The 19,170-nt window shown below is 38.9% G+C and overlaps 1 protein-coding gene and 1 long non-coding RNA gene across 2 annotated transcripts; both read left to right on the top strand.

Annotated features, from left to right (window-relative positions):
* LOC137834053 (uncharacterized) lies at positions 1–615 on the top strand. The gene has a single exon (XM_068642118.2). It carries the CDS (start codon positions 1–3, stop codon positions 613–615), a length of 615 nt encoding a protein of 204 aa, XP_068498219.1.
* Positions 616–17,103: 16,488 nt separating this feature from the next.
* On the top strand, positions 17,104–17,718 carry LOC137835225 (uncharacterized). Its single transcript, XR_011085047.2, has 2 exons — positions 17,104–17,321; positions 17,412–17,718. It is a non-coding gene; the product is annotated as an uncharacterized LOC137835225 (long non-coding RNA).
* Positions 17,719–19,170: the final 1,452 nt, after the last annotated feature.

The raw sequence follows: 19,170 nt of genomic DNA on the forward strand, positions 1-19,170 counted from the left end.
ATGGTCGCGTATCTAGAGTACGTCCAGATTCTGAGGGAGAAGTTTGAAGTGTTCAAGTTAGTCCACGTGCCCAGAGAACAGAATGCCCGAGCTAACTTGCTAGCAAAGCTCGCCAATTCGGGCAAGGGGGCCAGACAGAGGACAGTCATCCAAGAGACTCCGAGGACACCTCAAACTGCCACAGATAATACGGTAGAAGTCCAGCAAATCAGCACTTCGGAAAAGGTGAGGAAGAGTCATCGGTCGTTGACTAAGGAGACATTAAAAACGCCCAGAATAAGTGCGTACCTAGTTGCTGGGGAGAGGTCGTTGCAGGTTTGCATAGTCGAAGCAGGAGAAACTTGGATGACACCCTACCAACGCTACTTGGCTTATGAGATACTCCCGTTAGAGCCTACGGAGGCTAGAAAAATCAAGAAAAATTTGAGCAAGTACACCTTGATAGATGGAAAGTTGTTTAGGCATAGGTTCACTCACCCCATCCTAGTATGTGTAAGTGGTGAGCAATGCACGCACATTATGGCAAAACTTCACGAAGGGATATGCGAAACCACATTGGCAGCCGATCTCTCTCATCAAAAGTCGTTCGTGCAGGATATTATTGGCCAACCATGAGGGGAGATTGCACAGGTGATGTGAATGTAATAACAAGAATACATGATTCTTTGACATTCTTAGGAGCAACTTGAGTTGGTCATGAATTGGCACTTTACTTAGAATTGGATCAATGTTCTAATTCAAGAACTCACCAAGACTTTGCACCGACCTAAGCTCATATGGAAGTCCATATATTGTCAAATGGAATCAAACAACAAGAATTGAAGAACAAAAAATGAAAACCGAACAGAAATTGAAAGGAATAGCTCTTGTACCGAACAGAATTTGAAAGCTAAGCTAGGAAACACAAAGTTAATCGGTGAAAAAGAATGAAGAACACTAAACATTGGAAACTACCGAATGAAATTACAAGAGATGAAAGAATGAACACTTATGGAGTAAAGCTTGCTGGATTTGAGACTTGGAATTGCATTCACGCCACTTGGAGCCCTGTTCCAAGATAAGTGAAAGGTTGTCGCCACTTGAAGCTCACCATTGGCACACAAGATAAGGCAAAGGAAGAAGAAGACAACAAGACTCACAATTTCTCTCTAAACTTGAGTATAGTTTCTCTACTTCTAATTTCCAAATCTGAATTTTACAAAGGAAAGCACCTTATTTATAGCCTAAGAGGTGCTGAAAAATAGGTGGGAAATTCAAATGAAACTCATTTGAAATTCCCACCAAAAACAAGTCACATGGGAGGTGTGACCTTTTTCTACTATGACACCTCCTAAAAACTACACCTACACCCCCCTACTAAGTCACATGGACAATGTGACTCTCTCTAATACATTCACACCTATTTATTTAATATCCACACCTCCTACAAGAGTCATTCAAATGATGCTCTTTTATTTAATGCTTGGCCTTGCCCCTCATGGTTTGGACTTGGGCTTCTTGGGCTTGGGCCTTCTTGGGCTTGGGCTTTGGGCTTGGGCCTCATCTTTTGCAAAGACTAATAAGAAGAACTTTAAATGCTTTGGCCCTTGTCCATTTCTTCTATTGAGAACATCTTTTTGATTCTCATCATACTCCCCAAGTTGGAGAGAATTCGTCCACGAATTCAGTACTCCTGCATAAAACAAAGTCAGTTTGCAATTAGATAAGAGAATACAAGAAGAAATAGGCAAACATGACTTAGTACGTTGAAATGTTGGGAGTTCAGAAAAAGATGTCCTATACATAGCCCATGTTGGAAAAGATTGTTTAGAAATGATATTATTTGGAAAACTAGAAGGTATGAAAAAATCATCCTTAACATTCTTCATCCAATATGGTGTATAAGTTGGAACCTTGGGTAATGAACAAGACAAAGAAGAAGGATACCTTATAGGCGTAGCACGAGTCAGCAAAATTGAATTAGTTGAGAAGGTATTATGACTCGGTTTATCATGTACTTCATTTGTTTTTTCATTTTCTCTTTTAGTTTCTTTGGGATTGGTCCTATATGCAGGGCTATTTGGTAAAAAAAATAGATCTAGGAATAGCTAAAAAAATAGGCTTGTGAGTAACTATTACCTTTTTAACTTGTTGGGAAGATATGAGAAGGCTTCTCTTGGAATTTTTTATATCTTTTTCTTTCTCTCTCTTTTCTCTCATTTTGACTTGGTCCTCATGTACTTCCTTTGGAGAGAGAGACTTAAGAATGACTTTGTGTCCATGGAAGTTAAAAGAAATTTTGTTGGTAAAGCCATCATAAAAATTTTTTCTATCAAATTGCCATGGCCTACCTAAAAGTATATGAGTAGCTTCCATTGGAACAACATCACACAAGACCTCATCTTTATATTTGCCAATGGAAAATGTAATGAGGACTTGTTTATTCACTACTATCTCACCCACCTCACTCAACCATTGTAACTTGTAGGGCTTGGCATGAGAGATGGTAGGCAATCCAAGTTTGTCTACCACTCTTGTGCTTGCCACATTCGCACAACTCCCCCCATCCACAATCAAAGAGCATACTCTATCATTAATAAGACACCTTGAATGAAAAATATTTTCTCTTTGAGTTTCATCAAAAGGTTTTAAAACTTGTCCAAGCATGCGTCTTATTACTAATAGGTCACCCTCATGTGGGCTTTCACTTTCACTCTCACTTGGGGATCTAAAAGGTGAGGAATGTCTAGAAGATTCGGACCCATGCTCACTACTATCTACCCCATCATGCATATACATAGCTCGTTTAGAAGGGCAATTAGAAGCAATATGTCCATAGCTTAAGCATTTAAAACACTTCTTACTAGACGATTTAGGTTGTGATTTAGGCCTAGAATTGGAAGTGGAAGGCTTAGACTCTCTAGGTTTGAAAGTAGAGTCCTTTGAAGGGATATTTGAAAAAGAGTTATTTTTATTTTTCCAAGAAGAGTGGTAGTAGTTATCCTTAGAAGAATTTTTGAAAGCATTTTTCCTTGCAAGTTGATTTTCAATTTTACTAGCAAGGTGCACCACATTTTCCAAAGAAGAATATTCTTGTAACTCTACCACGTCTTGAATGTCCCTTCAAAGGCCACTCACAAACCTAGCTATCTTAGCTTCCTCACTCTCATCCATATTAACTCGAATTAAAAGCGTGTCTAGTTGTTTAAAGTAATCATCCACACTTAGCGTGCCTTGATGAAACCGTTGGAGTTTCAACATAAGGTCTTTCCTAAAGTGTGGGGGTACGAATCTAGCGCGTAAACATGCTTTCAAATCGTTCCAAGAGACCACGGGCGGCCTCTTGTGTAGGTCAATGTCCATGAGGTATTGATGCCACCATTGCATGGCATAGTCCAAAAATTCTAAAGAAGCTAACCTAACCCTATGCTCATCCCTAACCCCATTTACATAAAAAATTTGGTCAACCTTAGTCTCCCATCCTAAGTATACATTGGGATCACTTTCACCACTAAAACTAGGAAGTTTTACATTAGGAGAACAAGGGCTAGCCACATGTTGGCGCCTCTCTTCATGGTGATGATGTCTTGGCCTTGGATTGTCTTCATAATAACCATGAGAAGAATGGGAGTACCTTGAAGAATGCCGAATAGGAGGAGGAGTTCTTCTCTCACGGTTTTGATGTATTTCTTCTCGGTTTAACTCCAAACTTTGGAGCCTTGCCTCCATTTTCCTTATCACCTCAAGATAGTGAGCATTGGACTGCTTGGCATTCTTTAAGTCTTCATAAAGGGCTGCCTTTTGTGGTGAGCACGGTTTGGAGGACTCTCCACTAGAGAAATGAGCCATGATCAAGAAAATACAAAAACAGAAAACAAAACAGTGAAAGAAACTTGTTAGACAAATAAAAGTGCGATATAGGTTGCTGGAAAATGCCCAAGAAAGCACTCAAACCACTCCAAGAAAATATTCTGTCCTCAACCAAGCCATTCTTGTGGAATGGAGTAGCTTCAAGTGAAATATGTCACAGCAAACCAACTTACTTAAGAACAAGTCTCCACACAACTTTAAGAAGAACAAAAAAGACAAGCAAGAAAAGGTAGAAACAATAAAAGCTAAACCAAAAAAACAGAGAGCAATGTATGACAAACTAAAAAGAATATGAATGAAAGACAATCAAGAAAATAAGGAACTCAATGAATAAAGAAGGCACACCAAAAGAGTCCTAAAGAAAAGTGCTAGAGTAGATTGAAGAAAACAGAAAACAGCTACTGGAAAAAAAAAATTTAAATGCAAACTATGCTATGTTTACAGATTTAACTGTACTGATTGAAAGCGAACTGGAATGTGAAAAATTAACCACAGAAACTTCAATATCTCAACTCAATAATGGCACTGGAATGAGGTAAAAACAGTAAGCCAATTGAGAGAAATAAATTTTTCAAAATCGCTGCCAGATTACCGTATTTTTTTCGGCAGAATTGTACACTTTCCGTATTTTATTTATCATTTTTTGTGTACTTGGAATTTTTGAGTAATTCTTTTTTTCTATGCTTTTGTAACACTTTGAAGAATGTAAATCCAAATTTTCACAAATTTCCCATGAGCCAATTAAGTGCAGTAAATTGAAAACAGTAGCACGTTTGTAAGAAAACAGAGGAGCCTATTTAGGAATGAAAAACAGTATGATGAACTAACAAAGACATAATGGAAAGTATGTAAAGGAACTTGTATAGAATGAGAATACAAGCATGAACTTAAATCTAAAAATGAAAATGCACAAAGGATCAAGCAATAAACTCAAAAACAGAAAGTAAACCAAAGCAAAAAACAATCAAAGCAATAAAAGTACTACAAGAAGTAATGACAATTATGGAATAACATGACTAAGACAAAACTTGACATGATTACAAAATTAAAAGACATATAACAAGATATAACAACAAGTGAAAGGAAGCTTAAGGTCAGCTCTAGGAAGGAGAGTGCCATTCCAAAAGAGCAGCCATACTCATATGAACAATGAGTGCTAGAATCCTTTTCACAAACACATGGTGTAACAAAAGAAAACAGCAAGAAAACTCAAAATAAATCCTAAAACAGAATGGTAAACAACTTGAATTAAAGAGCTCTTGAAAGTAAAGTGCAATACAACTCAAAATTTAAGCAACAACAAGCCTAGACTCTAGATACCACATGATGTGAATGCAACAACAAGAATACATGATTCTTTGACATTCTTAGGAGCAACTTGAGTTGGTTATGAAATGGCACTTTACTTAGAATTGGATCAATGTTCTAATTCAAGAACTCACCAAGAATTTGCACCAAACCAAAGCTCATATGGAAGTCCATATATTGTCAAATGGAATCAAACAACAAAGATGAAGAACAAGAAATATAAACCGAACAGAAATGTAATGCTAAGCTACTGAACCGAATAGAATCAAGGAAACAAAGCTAGAAACAGAAATTCAAACGGTAGAAAATGAAGATAAACACTAGCAATTAAGAACTACCGAATGGAAATTGAAGAAAAGGAAGAAGGAGCACTTATAGAAGGGAACTTGCTGGATTTGAGAATTGGAAGAACCATTCACGCCACTTGGAACCTTGATTCAAGATAAGTGAAGGAGTGCCGCCACTTGAAGCTCACCATTGCTCACAAGATAAGGCAAAGGAAGAAGAAGACTCAAGACTCACAATTTCTCTCTAAATTTGAGTATAGTCTCTCTACTATAAAATTCCAATCTGAAAAATACAAAGGGAAGCACCTTATTTATAGCCTATGAGGTGCTGAAATGCAAATCCAAATGACCCTCAAATGCTACTCAAATTCGGCGCCAACTAGACAATGAAGGAAGTGTGACTTTCCTTCCTAGTTTGGCACCTCCTAACTCCTATCTATACTCCCCCCTAGACTCCCTTACTACTTACACCTTTTTATTACATCCGCACCCCTATTCTACAAAAGAAATAAGAAGAGCTATCTTATTATACTCTTGTCCCAAAGCTCTTGCCATGCTCCTAGTAATTCGTTGGGCTTGGACCCCTTGTTGGGCTTGGGCTTCATGGGCTTGAGCATCCTCTACTTGGTTTCCATCACTTGGTCCTCATGAACTTCCTTTGGAGAGAGAGACTTAAGAATGACTTTGTGCCCATGGAAGTTAAAAGACATTTTGTTGGTAAAGCCATCATGAAAAACTTTTCTATCAAATTGCCATGGCCTACCTAAAAGAATATGTGTGGCTTCCATTGGGACAACATCACACAAGACCTCATCTTTATATTTACCAATAGAAAATGTAATGAGGACTTGCTTGTTAACAACTATCTCATCTACCTCACTTAACCATTGTAACTTGTAGGGCTTGGCATGAGAGATGGTAGGTAATCCAAGTTTGTCTACCACTCTTGTGCTTGCCACATTAGCACAACTCCCCCCATCCACAATCAAATAGCATACCCTATCATTAATAAGACACCTTGAATGAAAAATATTATCTCTTTGAGTTTCATCAAAGGGTTTTAAAACTTGTCCAAGCATGCGTCTTATTACTAATAGGTCACCCTCATGTGGGCTCTCACTCTCACTCTCACTTGGGGATCTAGAAGGTGAGGAATGTCTAGAAGATTCGGACTCATGCTCACTACCATCTACCCCATCATGCATATACATAGTTCGCTTAGAAGGGCAATTAGAAGCAATATGTCCATAGCTTAAGCATTTAAAACACTTCTTACTAGACGATTTAGGTTGTGATTTAGGCCTAGAAGTGGAAGTGGAAGGCTTAGAATCTCTAGGTTTGAAAGTAGAGTCCTTAGAAGGGATATTTGAGAAAGAGCTATTTTTATTTTTCCAAGAAGAGTGGTAGTAGTTATCCTTAGAAGAATTTTTGAAAGCATTTTTCCTTGCAAGTTGATTTTCAATTTTACTAGCAAGGTGAACCACATTTTCCAAAGAAGAATATTCTTGTAACTCTACCACGTCTTGAATGTCCCTTCGAAGGCCACTCACAAACCTAGCTATCTTAGCTTCCTCACTCTCATCCATATGAACTCGAATTAAAAGCGTGTCTAGTTGTTTAAAGTAATCATCCACACTTAGCGTGCCTTGATGAAACCGTTGGAGTTTCAACAATAGGTCTTTCCTAAAGTGTGGGGGTACGAATCTAGCGCGTAAACAAGCTTTCAAATCGTTCCAAGAGACCACGGGCGGTCTCTTGTGTAGGTCAATGTCCATGAGATATTGATGCCACCATTGCATGGCATAGTCTAAGAATTCTAAAGATGCTAATCTAACCATATGCTCATCTCTAACCCCATTTACATCAAATATTTGCTCAACCTTAGCCTCCCACCCTAAGTACACATTAGGATCACTTTCACCACTAAAGCTAGGAAGTTTTACATTAGGTGAATAAGGGCCAGCCTCATGTTGGCGCCTCTCTTCATGGTGATGGTGCCTTGGTCGTGCATTGTCTTCATAATATTCATGAGAAGAATGAGAATGCCTTGAAGAATGCCGAAGAGGAGGATGATGTCTTCTCTCCCGGTTTTGATGGACTTCTTCACGGCTTAACTCCAAGCTTTGGAGCCTTGCCTCCATTTGTCTTATCACATCAAGATATTGAGCATTTGATTGTCTAGCATTCTTTAAATCTTCAAAGAGAGCTGCCTTTTGAGGTGAGCAAGGTTTGGAGGATTCTCCACTAGAAAAATGAGCCATGATCAAAAAGTACAAAAAAAACAGAAACAAACAATTAAAGAAACTTGTTAGCAAAATAAAGTGAGATATAGGTTGCTGGAAAATGCCAAAGAAAGTACTCAAACCACTCCAAGAAAGTATTCTGTCCTCAACCAAGCCTTTCTTGTGGAATGGAGGAGCTTCAAATGAAAATTGTCAAAGCAAACCACACTCACTTAAGAACAAGTCTCCACAAAACTTTAGAAGAACAAAAAGACAAGCAAGAAAAGGTATAAGCAAGAAAAGCTAAACCAAAACAGAAAGAAATATATGACAAACTGGAAAAGAATATGAATGAAAGACAAGCAAGGAAATAAGGAACTCAATGAATAAAGAAGGTACACCAAAAGAGTCCTAGAGAAAAGTACTAGAGTAGATTTAAGAAACAAAAACAGAACTACAAGAAAAAAATGTTGTATGCAAACTGTGCTATGTTTACAGATTTAACTGGAATGATTGAAAGCGAACTGGAATGTGAAAAATTAACCACAGAAACTTCAATGTCTTAACTCAATAATGGCACTGGAATGAGTTAAAAAAAGTAAGCCAATTGAGAGAAATAAATTTTTCAAAATCGCTGCCCAATTACCGTATTTTTTTTGGCAGAATTGTACACTTTTCGTATTTTATTTCTCATTTTTTGTGTACTTGGAATTTTTGAGTACTTCTTTTTGCTATGGTTTTGTAACACTTTGAAGAATGTAAATCCAAAATTTTCACAAATTTCCAGTGAGCCAATTAATTGCAGTAAATTGAAAACAGTAGCACGTTTGTAAGAAAACAGAGTATCCTATTTAGGAATGAAAAACAGTATGATGAACTAGCAAAGACATAATGGAAATTGTGTAAAGGAACTTGTATAGAATGAAAATACAAGCATGAACTCAAATCTAAAAATGAAAATGCACAAAGGATCAAGCAATAAACTTCAAAAACAGAGAGTAAACCAAAGCAAGAAACAATCAAAGCAATAAAAGTACTACAAGAAGTAATGACAAATATGGAATAACATGACTAAGACAAAACTTGACATGATTACAAAATTAAAAGACATATCACAAGATATAACAACAAGTGAAAGGAAGCTTAAGGTCAGCTTAAGGAAGGAGAATGCCTTTCCAAAAAGCAGCCAAACTCATATGAATAATGAGTGTCATAATCCTTTTCACAAACACTTGGTGTAACAAAAGAAAAACAGCAAGGAAACTCAAAATACAGCCTAAAAACAGAATGGTAAACAACTTGAATTAAAGAGCTCTTGAAAATAAAGTGCAGCACAACTCAAAAATTAAGCAACACAAAACCTAAACTCTAGATACCACATGATGTGAATGTAATAACAAGAATACATGATTCTTTGACATTCTTAGGAGCAACTTGAGTTGGTCATGAATTGGCACTTTACTTAGAATTGGATCAATGTTCTAATTCAAAAACTCACCAAGACTTTGCACCGACCTAAGCTCATATGGAAGTCCATATATTGTCAAATGGAATCAAACAACAAGAATTGAAGAACAACAAATGAAAATCGAACAGAAATTGAAAGGAATAGCTACTGTACCGAACAGAATTTGAAAGCTAAGCTAGGAAACACAAAGTTAATCGGTGAAAAAGAATGAAGAACACTAAACATTGGAAACTACCGAATGAAATTGCAAGAGATGAAAGAATGAACACTTATGGAGTAAAGCTTGTTGGATTTGAGACTTGGAATTGCATTCACGCCCCTTGGAGCCTTGTTCCAAGATAAATGAAAGGTTGCCGCCACTTGAAGCTCACCATTGGCACACAAGATAAGGCAAAGGAAGAAGAAGACAACAAGACTCACAATTTCTCTCTAAACTTGAGTATAGTTTCTCTACTTCTAATTTCCAAATCTGAATTTTACAAAGGCAAGCACCTTATTTATAGCCTAAGAGGTGCTGAAAAATAGGTGGGAAATTCAAATGAAACTCATTTGAAATTCCCACCAAAAACAAGTCACATGGGAGGTGTGACCTTTTTCTACTATGACACCTCCTAAAAACTACACCTACACCCCCCTACTAAGTCACATGGACAATGTGACTCTCTCTAATACATTCACACCTATTTATTTAATATCCACACCTCCTACAAGAGTCATTCAAATGATGCTCTTTTATTTAATGCTTGGCCTTGCCCCTCATGGTTTGGACTTGGGCCTTCTTGGGCTTGGGCTTTGGGCTTGGGCCTCATCTTTTGCAAAGACTAATAAGAAGAACTTTAAATGCTTTGGCCCTTGTCCATTTCTTCTATTGATAACATCTTTTTGATTCTCATCAACAGGGTACGCACAGCGGTGCAAGCAGTGCCAACATCATGCTGACTGGCACAAGGCGCCTCCAGAAGAGCTCATGTCGATCTATAGCCCATGGCGGTTTCATACTTGGGGGATCGACATTCCAGGGCCCTCCCCTTTAGCGGTGCAACAAATGAAGTACCTTGTGGTTGCCATAGAATACTTCACAAAGTGGATAGTGGCTGAGCCAGTAGCACAGATTACAACCCACAAGATCCAGTACTTTGTGTGGAAGAACATAGTATGCCGCTTTGGAATCCCAAAGCGTTTGGTATCTGATAATGGCACCCAGTTCGCAAGCCAACAGTTCGCATCAATCGAACACCCCCAAACAAGTTCGCCAACTGAGTTCTGCTCAAAGGTCTGAAGATAAGGTTGGAGAAGGCCAAAGGGACATGGGCAGAAGAGGTTCCCAGAATCGTGCGAGCTTACCACACTACTCCCCAGTCCACTACCAAAGAAACACCCTTTAGTTTGGTGTATGGTTCAGACACAATGATTCTTGTAGAGATCTAGGAGAACTCGCCACGTTTCCAGAACTTCGTGGTCGAAGAGTCTAATGAAGAAAGAAAGATGAACCTAGATCTACTGGATGAAGTAAGGGAGGAAGCAAGAATCAAGGCTGAAGCTTTGAAGAGAAGGGTGGAGTACAAGTACAACTCCAAGCTGAGACCTCGGCAGTTCCAGGTTGTTGACCTGGTAATGCGGAAGGCCCACCCGTACCAGTTAGAAAACAAGTTGTCTCCCAAGTGAACTTGTCCCTTCAGAGTGAAAAAGGCCCTTGGGAATGGAGCATACAGGCTTGAGACATTAGAAGGCGGAGCAATCCCTCATACATGGAACACAACTAACCTTAAATTTTATTTTAGTTGAATTATTGCATTGTACACAAATTTTAGGGGACACTCTTTTTCCCTTATAAGGATTTTTTAACGAGGTCACCCAATAAAAGTCTAGTTATTTAGTTAAAAGAATATATCTTCAAGCATTTTGTACAATGGAATTACGAACCTTTCACTTGGGTTAGAAGTCTCAAGATTGGGAGAGGATGGTTCGTAGAGAACACCTCCCCCTTGAGTGAAAATGCCAAGGTTGAACAGTATGGTTCGCCAGTTAAATCCTCCCTTGCTCTACGGGCAAGGATGAGGTCAGTTACGAACCTCTCACTTGGGTTAGAAATCTCAAGATTGGGATAGGATGGTTCGCAGAGGACGCCTCCCTCTTGAGTAAGAACGCCAAGGTTGAACGATATGGTTCGCCAGTTAAATCCTCCCTTGCCCTACGGGCGAGGACGAGGTCAGTTACGAACCTCTCACTTGGGTTAGAAATCTCAAGATTGGGATAGGATGGTTCGCAGAGAACACCTGCCTCTTGAGTAAGAACGCCAAGGTTGAACAATATGATTTGCTAGTTAAATCCTCCTTTGCCCTACGGGCGAGGACGAGGTCAGTTATGAACCTCTTACTTGGGTTAGAAATCTCAAGATTGGGATAGGATGGTTCACAGAGAACATCTCTCTCTTAAGTAAGAACGCCAAGGTTGAACGATATTGTTCGTCAGTTAGATCCTCCCTTGCCCTAAGGGTCGAGGACGGGGTCAGTTACGAGCTTTTCACTTGGGTTAAAAATCTCGAGATTGGGATAGGATGGTTTGCAAAGATCGCCCCCCTCTTGAGTAAGAACGCCAAGGTCGAACAACATGGAGCAAGGTCGAGGTTAAAAAGCAAACCTCTCCCTTGTTTGTAAGTCAAGGTTGAGAACAACATGGTTCACTAGTATCACTAGTAAGACATCTCTTTTGTCCTTAAAGGCAAGGGTGAAATCGACGGGAAGACCTTTCCCTTATCTTGCAAGACGAAGGTCAGAAGCAGCACGTGAGGGTTTTCCCTATCTTCGTACAACGAAGGTAAGACCAGCCAAGAGTTGCGCGCACATCACCGATACCTCAAGACAATGAAGGTCGTAAGAAGGTAAAGTAGGTAAGAGGAAACGCGCTACCTAAGGTGTAAATATGCATTAAAGGCGTTGTTAGCAAAGTTAGTGCAAGACACGACAGTTAACAACCAAGACAAAGAAAACAGCTTAAAGCAAACAGATTCATAAATAAGAGCAAGGCATATATTTATACAAGTTACAAAGTGTTCGTGAAGCCATTAAATTACAGATAAAGAAGAGGCTACTCCTTGGGCACTAGCTGCCCATCAACGACCCGCTTGGTCACCTCAAACGAGGAGAAATCCATCTCAGGATGCACGTAGGCAACCTAAGCCATGGCATCTTCAAACTCGACATCATAAGCATCGACGACGTCGTTGGTGAGCTCTTCTTAAGTTTGCTTGAAGAGTTTAATCTTTTGGGCGAACTCCCCCTCCAGCTGGCCAAGTTGGACCTCCCGCTGAGTGGCCCTTTCCTCCAGCCTGACCATCTTGTCTTGCGTCTCCTCGACCTTCTCCTTCAGCTCGATCACTTCATTGCAGAGAGGCAGAATCTTTGATTGAGTTTGGAGGGCCTCCTAAGACTTCTCAAAGAGAAACCTCTTGGTCTTCTTCTCGGTTTGTCAAAGGTTTGCCAACTCTTGATGCAAAGCAGTTTCGTGCTGGGAGAATGTCTTGGCCTGAAGGGCTGATTCCTCCCTCAACTTCGACATCTCTTCCTGCAAGTCTCGCACCTTGCTCATGGAGAGGCTGGACGCGATGAGGAACTCCCCAAGGCCTTGGGCTGCATGATCTTGTAGGGGGTCCCCACCCAAGCTCTCCACCACTTCCCGGTTCTTGAAGCACTTGAGAGTCTGCTGCAGAAAGGCGGGCAGATCGCTAGCAAGGGGCACGCCTTGATCATCTCTAGGGGCGCTCTCCCCCCGCCTTCAACTACCATGAGGTCGCGGGGAGAGGAGGCGCTGGGGGGATTTTCCCTTAAGGAAGGAACGTGGCCATCCGAAGCAGAGTGGGATGGAGCCACGACGTCAGTCCCCCTCTTCCTTTTGAAGACGAGGCATGTGTAGGTATCCTCGTCTTCAGAAGCAGTGGCCTCCACCACCTTTTTCTGTCTCTAAACAATGGGGGTTGGTTCAGGAGAGGCTAGAACGGAGGTAGGAGGAGGGCCCACAAGGGTTGAGGTGCCCGCACCTTGCGTTTGGAGGTCAACTCGGCCAATTTTCTCCTCTTCTCTTCATTAAGCACCATATCTGCATGAGAAACAACAAAGCATAAGAAACTAAATCCACACAGCATGCAACTAGCAACAAATACGAAACAGAAATGGTTAAGGTACCAATGTATCCCTTTAGGGCCTTGACACTGAACTCGAGCTTGATCGGCTCAGTAGTGTTGAACACCACTCCAAGCTCAAAAGGAGCTGGCACACCTCACGATCAGGTGGGGCCAAGTCGTCGAGGCTCCTGGGTTTCTTGATTCCCGGTTTCTCCACCCAGTAAAGTGGAAAACCATCCAGCAAGGTGGGGTCATGGATGTTGCAGCATATCTTCAAGAACTTCTTCTTAAAGCCCTTGTAAGATTGTTGAACGAGAGTCGGGAGATTTCTCTCTGCCACCCCATTGAAGCTCATCCACAACTTCTTTCTGGGGTTCTTAGCCTCAAATAAGTAGGGGAAGACGTCCATAGAGGGAGGATGGCCAAGATGGTCGCAAAGGATCGCGATGGCCCGCACAAGGGCCCAGCTGTTAGGATGCAGCTGGGCAGGGTCCACGTTGACCTCTGTAAGGAGAGCGCGCTCAAACCCCGAGAAGGGAAGGCGGAGTCTAAGCCGCTTGAAGACAATGGTGTACATGAAGAAGAAGGGTTCTTCAAGATCCGTACGATCGCCTGCACACACAGGAACACCTTCCCGACAAGGCAAAATCTTTAGATACACATCGAGTTCCTTCTCGAAGACATGGAACTTATCGTGAGATACGCCCTGCTTGTACGTCTCTATGTCTTTGAAGGTTTTCATTTGGGAAGTCTCGGCCAGAAGGTCCTCAGGTGCCCAATGGTAGAGGGTTTTGTAATCGACAAAAGGAGGAGGGTTCGATGTGGTTTTTGTTCTGGCCATCTCGGTAAGAAAGCTAAAAAGGGAGAAAGGAAAGAAAGAAAAACGAGGGTTTAGAAGAAGATGATGGCGTGACTCAGGAAATCCAGAAAAACAGAGACTCGAAACGAAGAATAGAAAAACGAAAAATGCAGAAAACATAAACAGTCCTAGAACAGTTATGAGCATCGGAAACATAAAGCTAGAGTAATCGTGGAGTAAAAATCATACCTTTGAGTAAATTAGGTTTTGAAAATGGAGGTTTTTGAAGAAAAAGAGAGAGTGCTTCGAGAACGAGAAATGTTTGGGAAATGCTTAAGTGAAGTAATAAAACAATGAAGGGAGCGTAAGGGTTTAAGGGTTTAAACGTATACGAAGAAGCGCAAGCGGCAACGAGCCCTAACCGTTGATTTTGCCACGTGTATGCTGATAAAAAAGTATGATGAAATGTCACGAGGCAATATGAGTTAACATGAAGTTAACGCCCAGATACTAAGAAGAAGCCTAAGTCACGAGGGATCCATGCACGTGGTGTGTATAGCGCATTCGGGCACGACACAAGTAAACAACCCTTGGAGGCTGCATGCATGGCACGTGAATACTTAGGGCACCCATAGAACAGATGGCCCTGCAACATTGGTGCATGAGTTGGTACCTTGGTGGCCATTCTGTTAGTCGTTGCACTCCAGTAAAGGGAAGTTCTATGTGCCAGATTACGCTAAGATTGTGTAAGCATCAGTGAGAGTTACATGTGCATAAGCATCATGCATGGTGGCGAGATTGTTTATGTCTCACTTCTTTCTACTCAGCAAGTGGACCGAGTCAATTGTAATACATATAAGGGTTGTCGTATCCACATGAAATTAATGTTTATCACAATAGAGATATCATTCAAGATGAAGTGATGCTTAAATAGAGATGGATTACATATTTTTTTTTTATAAATAACTAACTATAATAATACTACTATATTATTAAGATCGAGAGATGAAGCTAGACAAATAGCCAAAATAAAGGAATAATAATATAGTATAGATGTTGGGATTGAAAGAGCTTTGTGAATTTCTTTTATTATTATTATTATTATTATTATTATTAAAAAATACAATGTTTTTTCAAAATCTCTATTCCTTATGGCCAAACCAAGTTGATTCCTCGCACAAGGTTGTCTAGAACAATAAGTCAATGTTATGGCTTATTTTTGCATTAAGATGGAACAATTCACTGTAGTCTCAGCTCCACGCTCTGCGACCATTGAGTCCTATGGTTGGTTTGTTAGGGTTTCAAATGCATGAAATCGCCTTTCAAATTCATTCATGCTCCATGGAAAACCAATGGTCATTCCTCACCAATGATCATTAAACACACTACCAAATCCAAGGAATTTGAATCTCAAATAAAAACAGCCATTCATAAATAACAATAACTCCAGAAATATCACATTGTTATTCAATCCCAACAGGGTAGATTTAGCAACTCATAATAAAATCTTACAGTGAATGTTCAGGTATGAGAATCTAAGAAACAACTAACATTAATCCTTGAATGTAGTAGACCAACTTTGGCTTCAAGATCCTTTCCTCTAGAGATTTTTCTAGACTTCCTTTGAGGCCTGGTTTGATAACCTAATTGATTCTGAAGCTTAGTCTCTTTGAGCCTAAGCAATCAAAACCTCTATTTTTATGCCTCTTTTTCTCTTCCTCTTGATTTCTCTTTAATACTTTCAATTGTCTTTCCTTTCAATGCATTTCCTCTCGATGGTTTAAAATGTTGCCTCAAGATCCCTATTTATAGAATTTTAGAATGGAATTCAAAGGGATTCAACATCCGCTCAATGCATGCCAATCCATTGGATTGACTTTCTTCACACTGAAGTAATCTTTATGCTTCAAGCCTAATTCTTCGGCTTATTGAGATCTTCAAATTCAAACCGAGCCCAACACCGATATTTCTTAGCCATGAAGTACATTTGGCTTGGCTTGGGCTTCAAATGAAATATTTTTCTTTCCAACTTTGGTGCATGATGGCTTTAAGCCCTTCCTGAAAGAATTTAGGCTTTCTTCATGATTAAGGATACTCTGCACTCAACCCTTTAGAATTCGGTCAACCATTTATTCTCTGGATCTCTTTAATTTTTTTGGCCTCAATCCGCTCAACATATGTAGAATCAACGTTTTAAGTGGTTTTATGAGATTTGTTTGTTGTACTCAATCTGCTGAGTCATTCTTCATGTGTTGGGAAAATTGACTCTTTCCTTTGTTTGCTTGTTTTTCTGCTCTTTTTCTATAGATTTCTTCTTCTTCTTTTTCTTTGTCTCTAGGTGCAGTTGGAGTTGGAAAGCTTTTTCACATGCTTTTTACTTGTTTTTTCACATTTTTTACACAAAATACATGTCTATTGATCTATGATATTTACTACAATTTGACATTTATCAATGTACCACATTACATTCAATTCATTTTAGTTAATAACATAATAGATCCCCTTGTTCTCTGTACTTTGTAATGAGAAAGTATTCTTTAAAGTTTCATAGGTTGAGAACCAATATTCCTTATTCTAGTAATAATAATCAGCACACAAAAAAACATGACAATGAATATGGACAATCTTAAACAATATAGTAATGTATTTATGAATTAATTACTTTTGGAAATACATTTTATATTGTTTAATCCCTATAAGAATACCAAGAAATATATTTCAGAGAGTAGTGTCGAACTAGTAGAGGATGTTACTAGAGTGGGTCAAGCCCACCCTAAAGGGACACCAAATAAAATAAGAAAATTTGAGTCTATTAAGCGGACACTGATGTGACAGTAAAAAATAAAACATAATAAATAAGTAGTTAGCGTGGGTTTTAGGGACACCAAAGCAAATCAAAATAAAATTTCGTATTAATTAATGCAACAATAACTATTAATTTAAAAATAAAAAATGATAAAATTTTGAACGGGATAAGCCCATGTAAAAATATTAATTTTTTAATGTAATAGCGTCACCTTAATGGACGCTTAAGTAATTGGCGTTGTAGTGTCGATATGGACGACACTCATAAAGTTAATGGGAAGAAAAAGACGACATCTAGAACTTTCGGAACTCGCATGCTATTTTCTAACTTTCCCCTTTGCATTTTTCCCCTTTCAGTTTCACATTTGTTTTTTGTTTTTCCACCTAATCTTGAGCTAATTCTCGCTTTCTTCATGATCCTGCAATTCTTGCATTCAAGGTGACGAAGAAGGACTACTCTAAGGTAAATATTTTTCAAAACCTATATTTTTACATTGGTGAGTAGGGTACTGGAAAATCCTAATTGTGATGTAGTGATCACGTTTGAAATTAGCCTCAGATTCAAAGCCCTAATCTCGTCATCAAAATTGACGCTTTTGCTCGACAACGGTGGTCAGCCGATGTTTTGACACCATGGAGGAGATGGAGGAGGGATCTGGCTCTTGCGCATTGACCACCGCTTCAACGACGGTGGAGGTGTCGGTGACACTGGGTGAATTTTCTTGCTCTTGCCTGGTCCTTTTCGGAATAAATAGCGAAACATTGAAGGCAATGGTAGAGGAGGTGGTGGTGTTAGTGGTGGCATTGTCATTGTATTTGTTAATTCATCGAGATTATCATCGTAATGTTGATCGTGGTTATATTTGTTCTTTGTTTCTTCATTTTCTTTTGCTGGTGGGAGAGAACTGAAGCACAAACCATCACTCTCTCTCTTTCTTCACATTGCCCTTATTTTTTTTTAAGGTGGGCCAAGTTCACGCAAAGCCATCTGTTTTTTCTTCCGCTAAGGTTAGTGTCCGCCTAGCTCACTCAAAATAATAACATTATTTTCTTTCTTTAAGCATGGGTCAAGCCCACACAAAGTTTCTTTTTTCCGCTCAAGTTAGCATTCGTCTAACCCTCTATATTTATATATTTCTTTTTTTCCAACTTTAGTGTGAGTTTGAGCCACACAATTTTTTTTCAAAACAATAATGTCCGTTGAACCCACTCTAAAGTTTTATAATTAGATATTATTCCTCTGCTTTGCGTCCATTTGGGCATGACCGATGCTAAATTACATACCTTCCAACCTTTTAGCATGGACGTTTTGACATACGCTACTTAGAACCAAATAATGCATTAGCGTTCGCTTCTTGTCAATTGTATCCGTTTTTTGTCATATCTAATCTGTTACTTTCTTTGTCAATTGAAGTTTTTTTCACTGAATGATTCATTCTTATCCATCTTTAAAGTCTAAAACTTAGAAACCAAATTGTCTTCTTCTAAAAAAAAGTTAATTTAACTATATTTACCCCTAAGATGCCCAGACATGACTTCTAGATCTCTTGCTGAAAGAGATTAAAAAAAATTGTAAGATCAAATATTGATAAACAAATTTAAAAGTAACTTGTTTAGCAACAACAAAATTAGGACGTGTTTCATGTATTTTGAATTATTCTATCTAAAAATAAATTTAAAATTAATCAATTTAAAAATATATTTTGAATTATTCAATTTCAATTACTTTAAAAATAAAAAATAAAACACTTACAAAATATATTTTTAGAATTTGTAATAAATTTAACAATAATCATATTCAAAACCTTAAATATACTGAATTGGTGAACATAGAATATATTTCGAGATTTTACTGCCCGTATCTCTATTTGTGGACTTTCTGAATCAAAATACTTTAGGAGATAAAACCTAAAAAAGTTATCTCTTTGACGAAGATGGGCATTGTAAGGTGATGAAAGTGGCACCAACGAAATGAAGCAACCATCAAGGGCATGGCAAAAAACTTATCCAGGGGTAGAGGGAGGAGCTACGACAACATAGGAAAAAACACTAGGTCACTTTTAATGCTTTTTACTAAGGGTACTTTTGTCCTTTCGTACCTTCCATGGAGTGCATGTAAGAAAATCATTGGAGACAGGAAGAAGACAATCTTTTATAAAATAGGTAGGAGTGACCCATTTTTACTATTATTAACAAAATTATTAGTACAGAACCGAAAGGGTCCACTTTTCTGAAGCTTTTTTTCAAACCCATCTTCGCCTACAAGATAAAGTGGTTTTCTTTTTTTATTAGCCCTTACAATTTCAGAATGC

Source organism: Phaseolus vulgaris, chromosome 5 (assembly GCF_051622355.1).
Source record: "Phaseolus vulgaris cultivar YP4 chromosome 5, ASM5162235v1, whole genome shotgun sequence".
NCBI lineage: Eukaryota > Viridiplantae > Streptophyta > Magnoliopsida > Fabales > Fabaceae > Phaseolus > Phaseolus vulgaris.

Excerpts from the sequence above, each read along its gene's own strand:
- LOC137834053 (XM_068642118.2), top strand. The coding sequence starts at position 1 with ATGGTCGCGTATCTAGAGTACGTCCAGATTCTGAGGGAGAAGTTTGAA.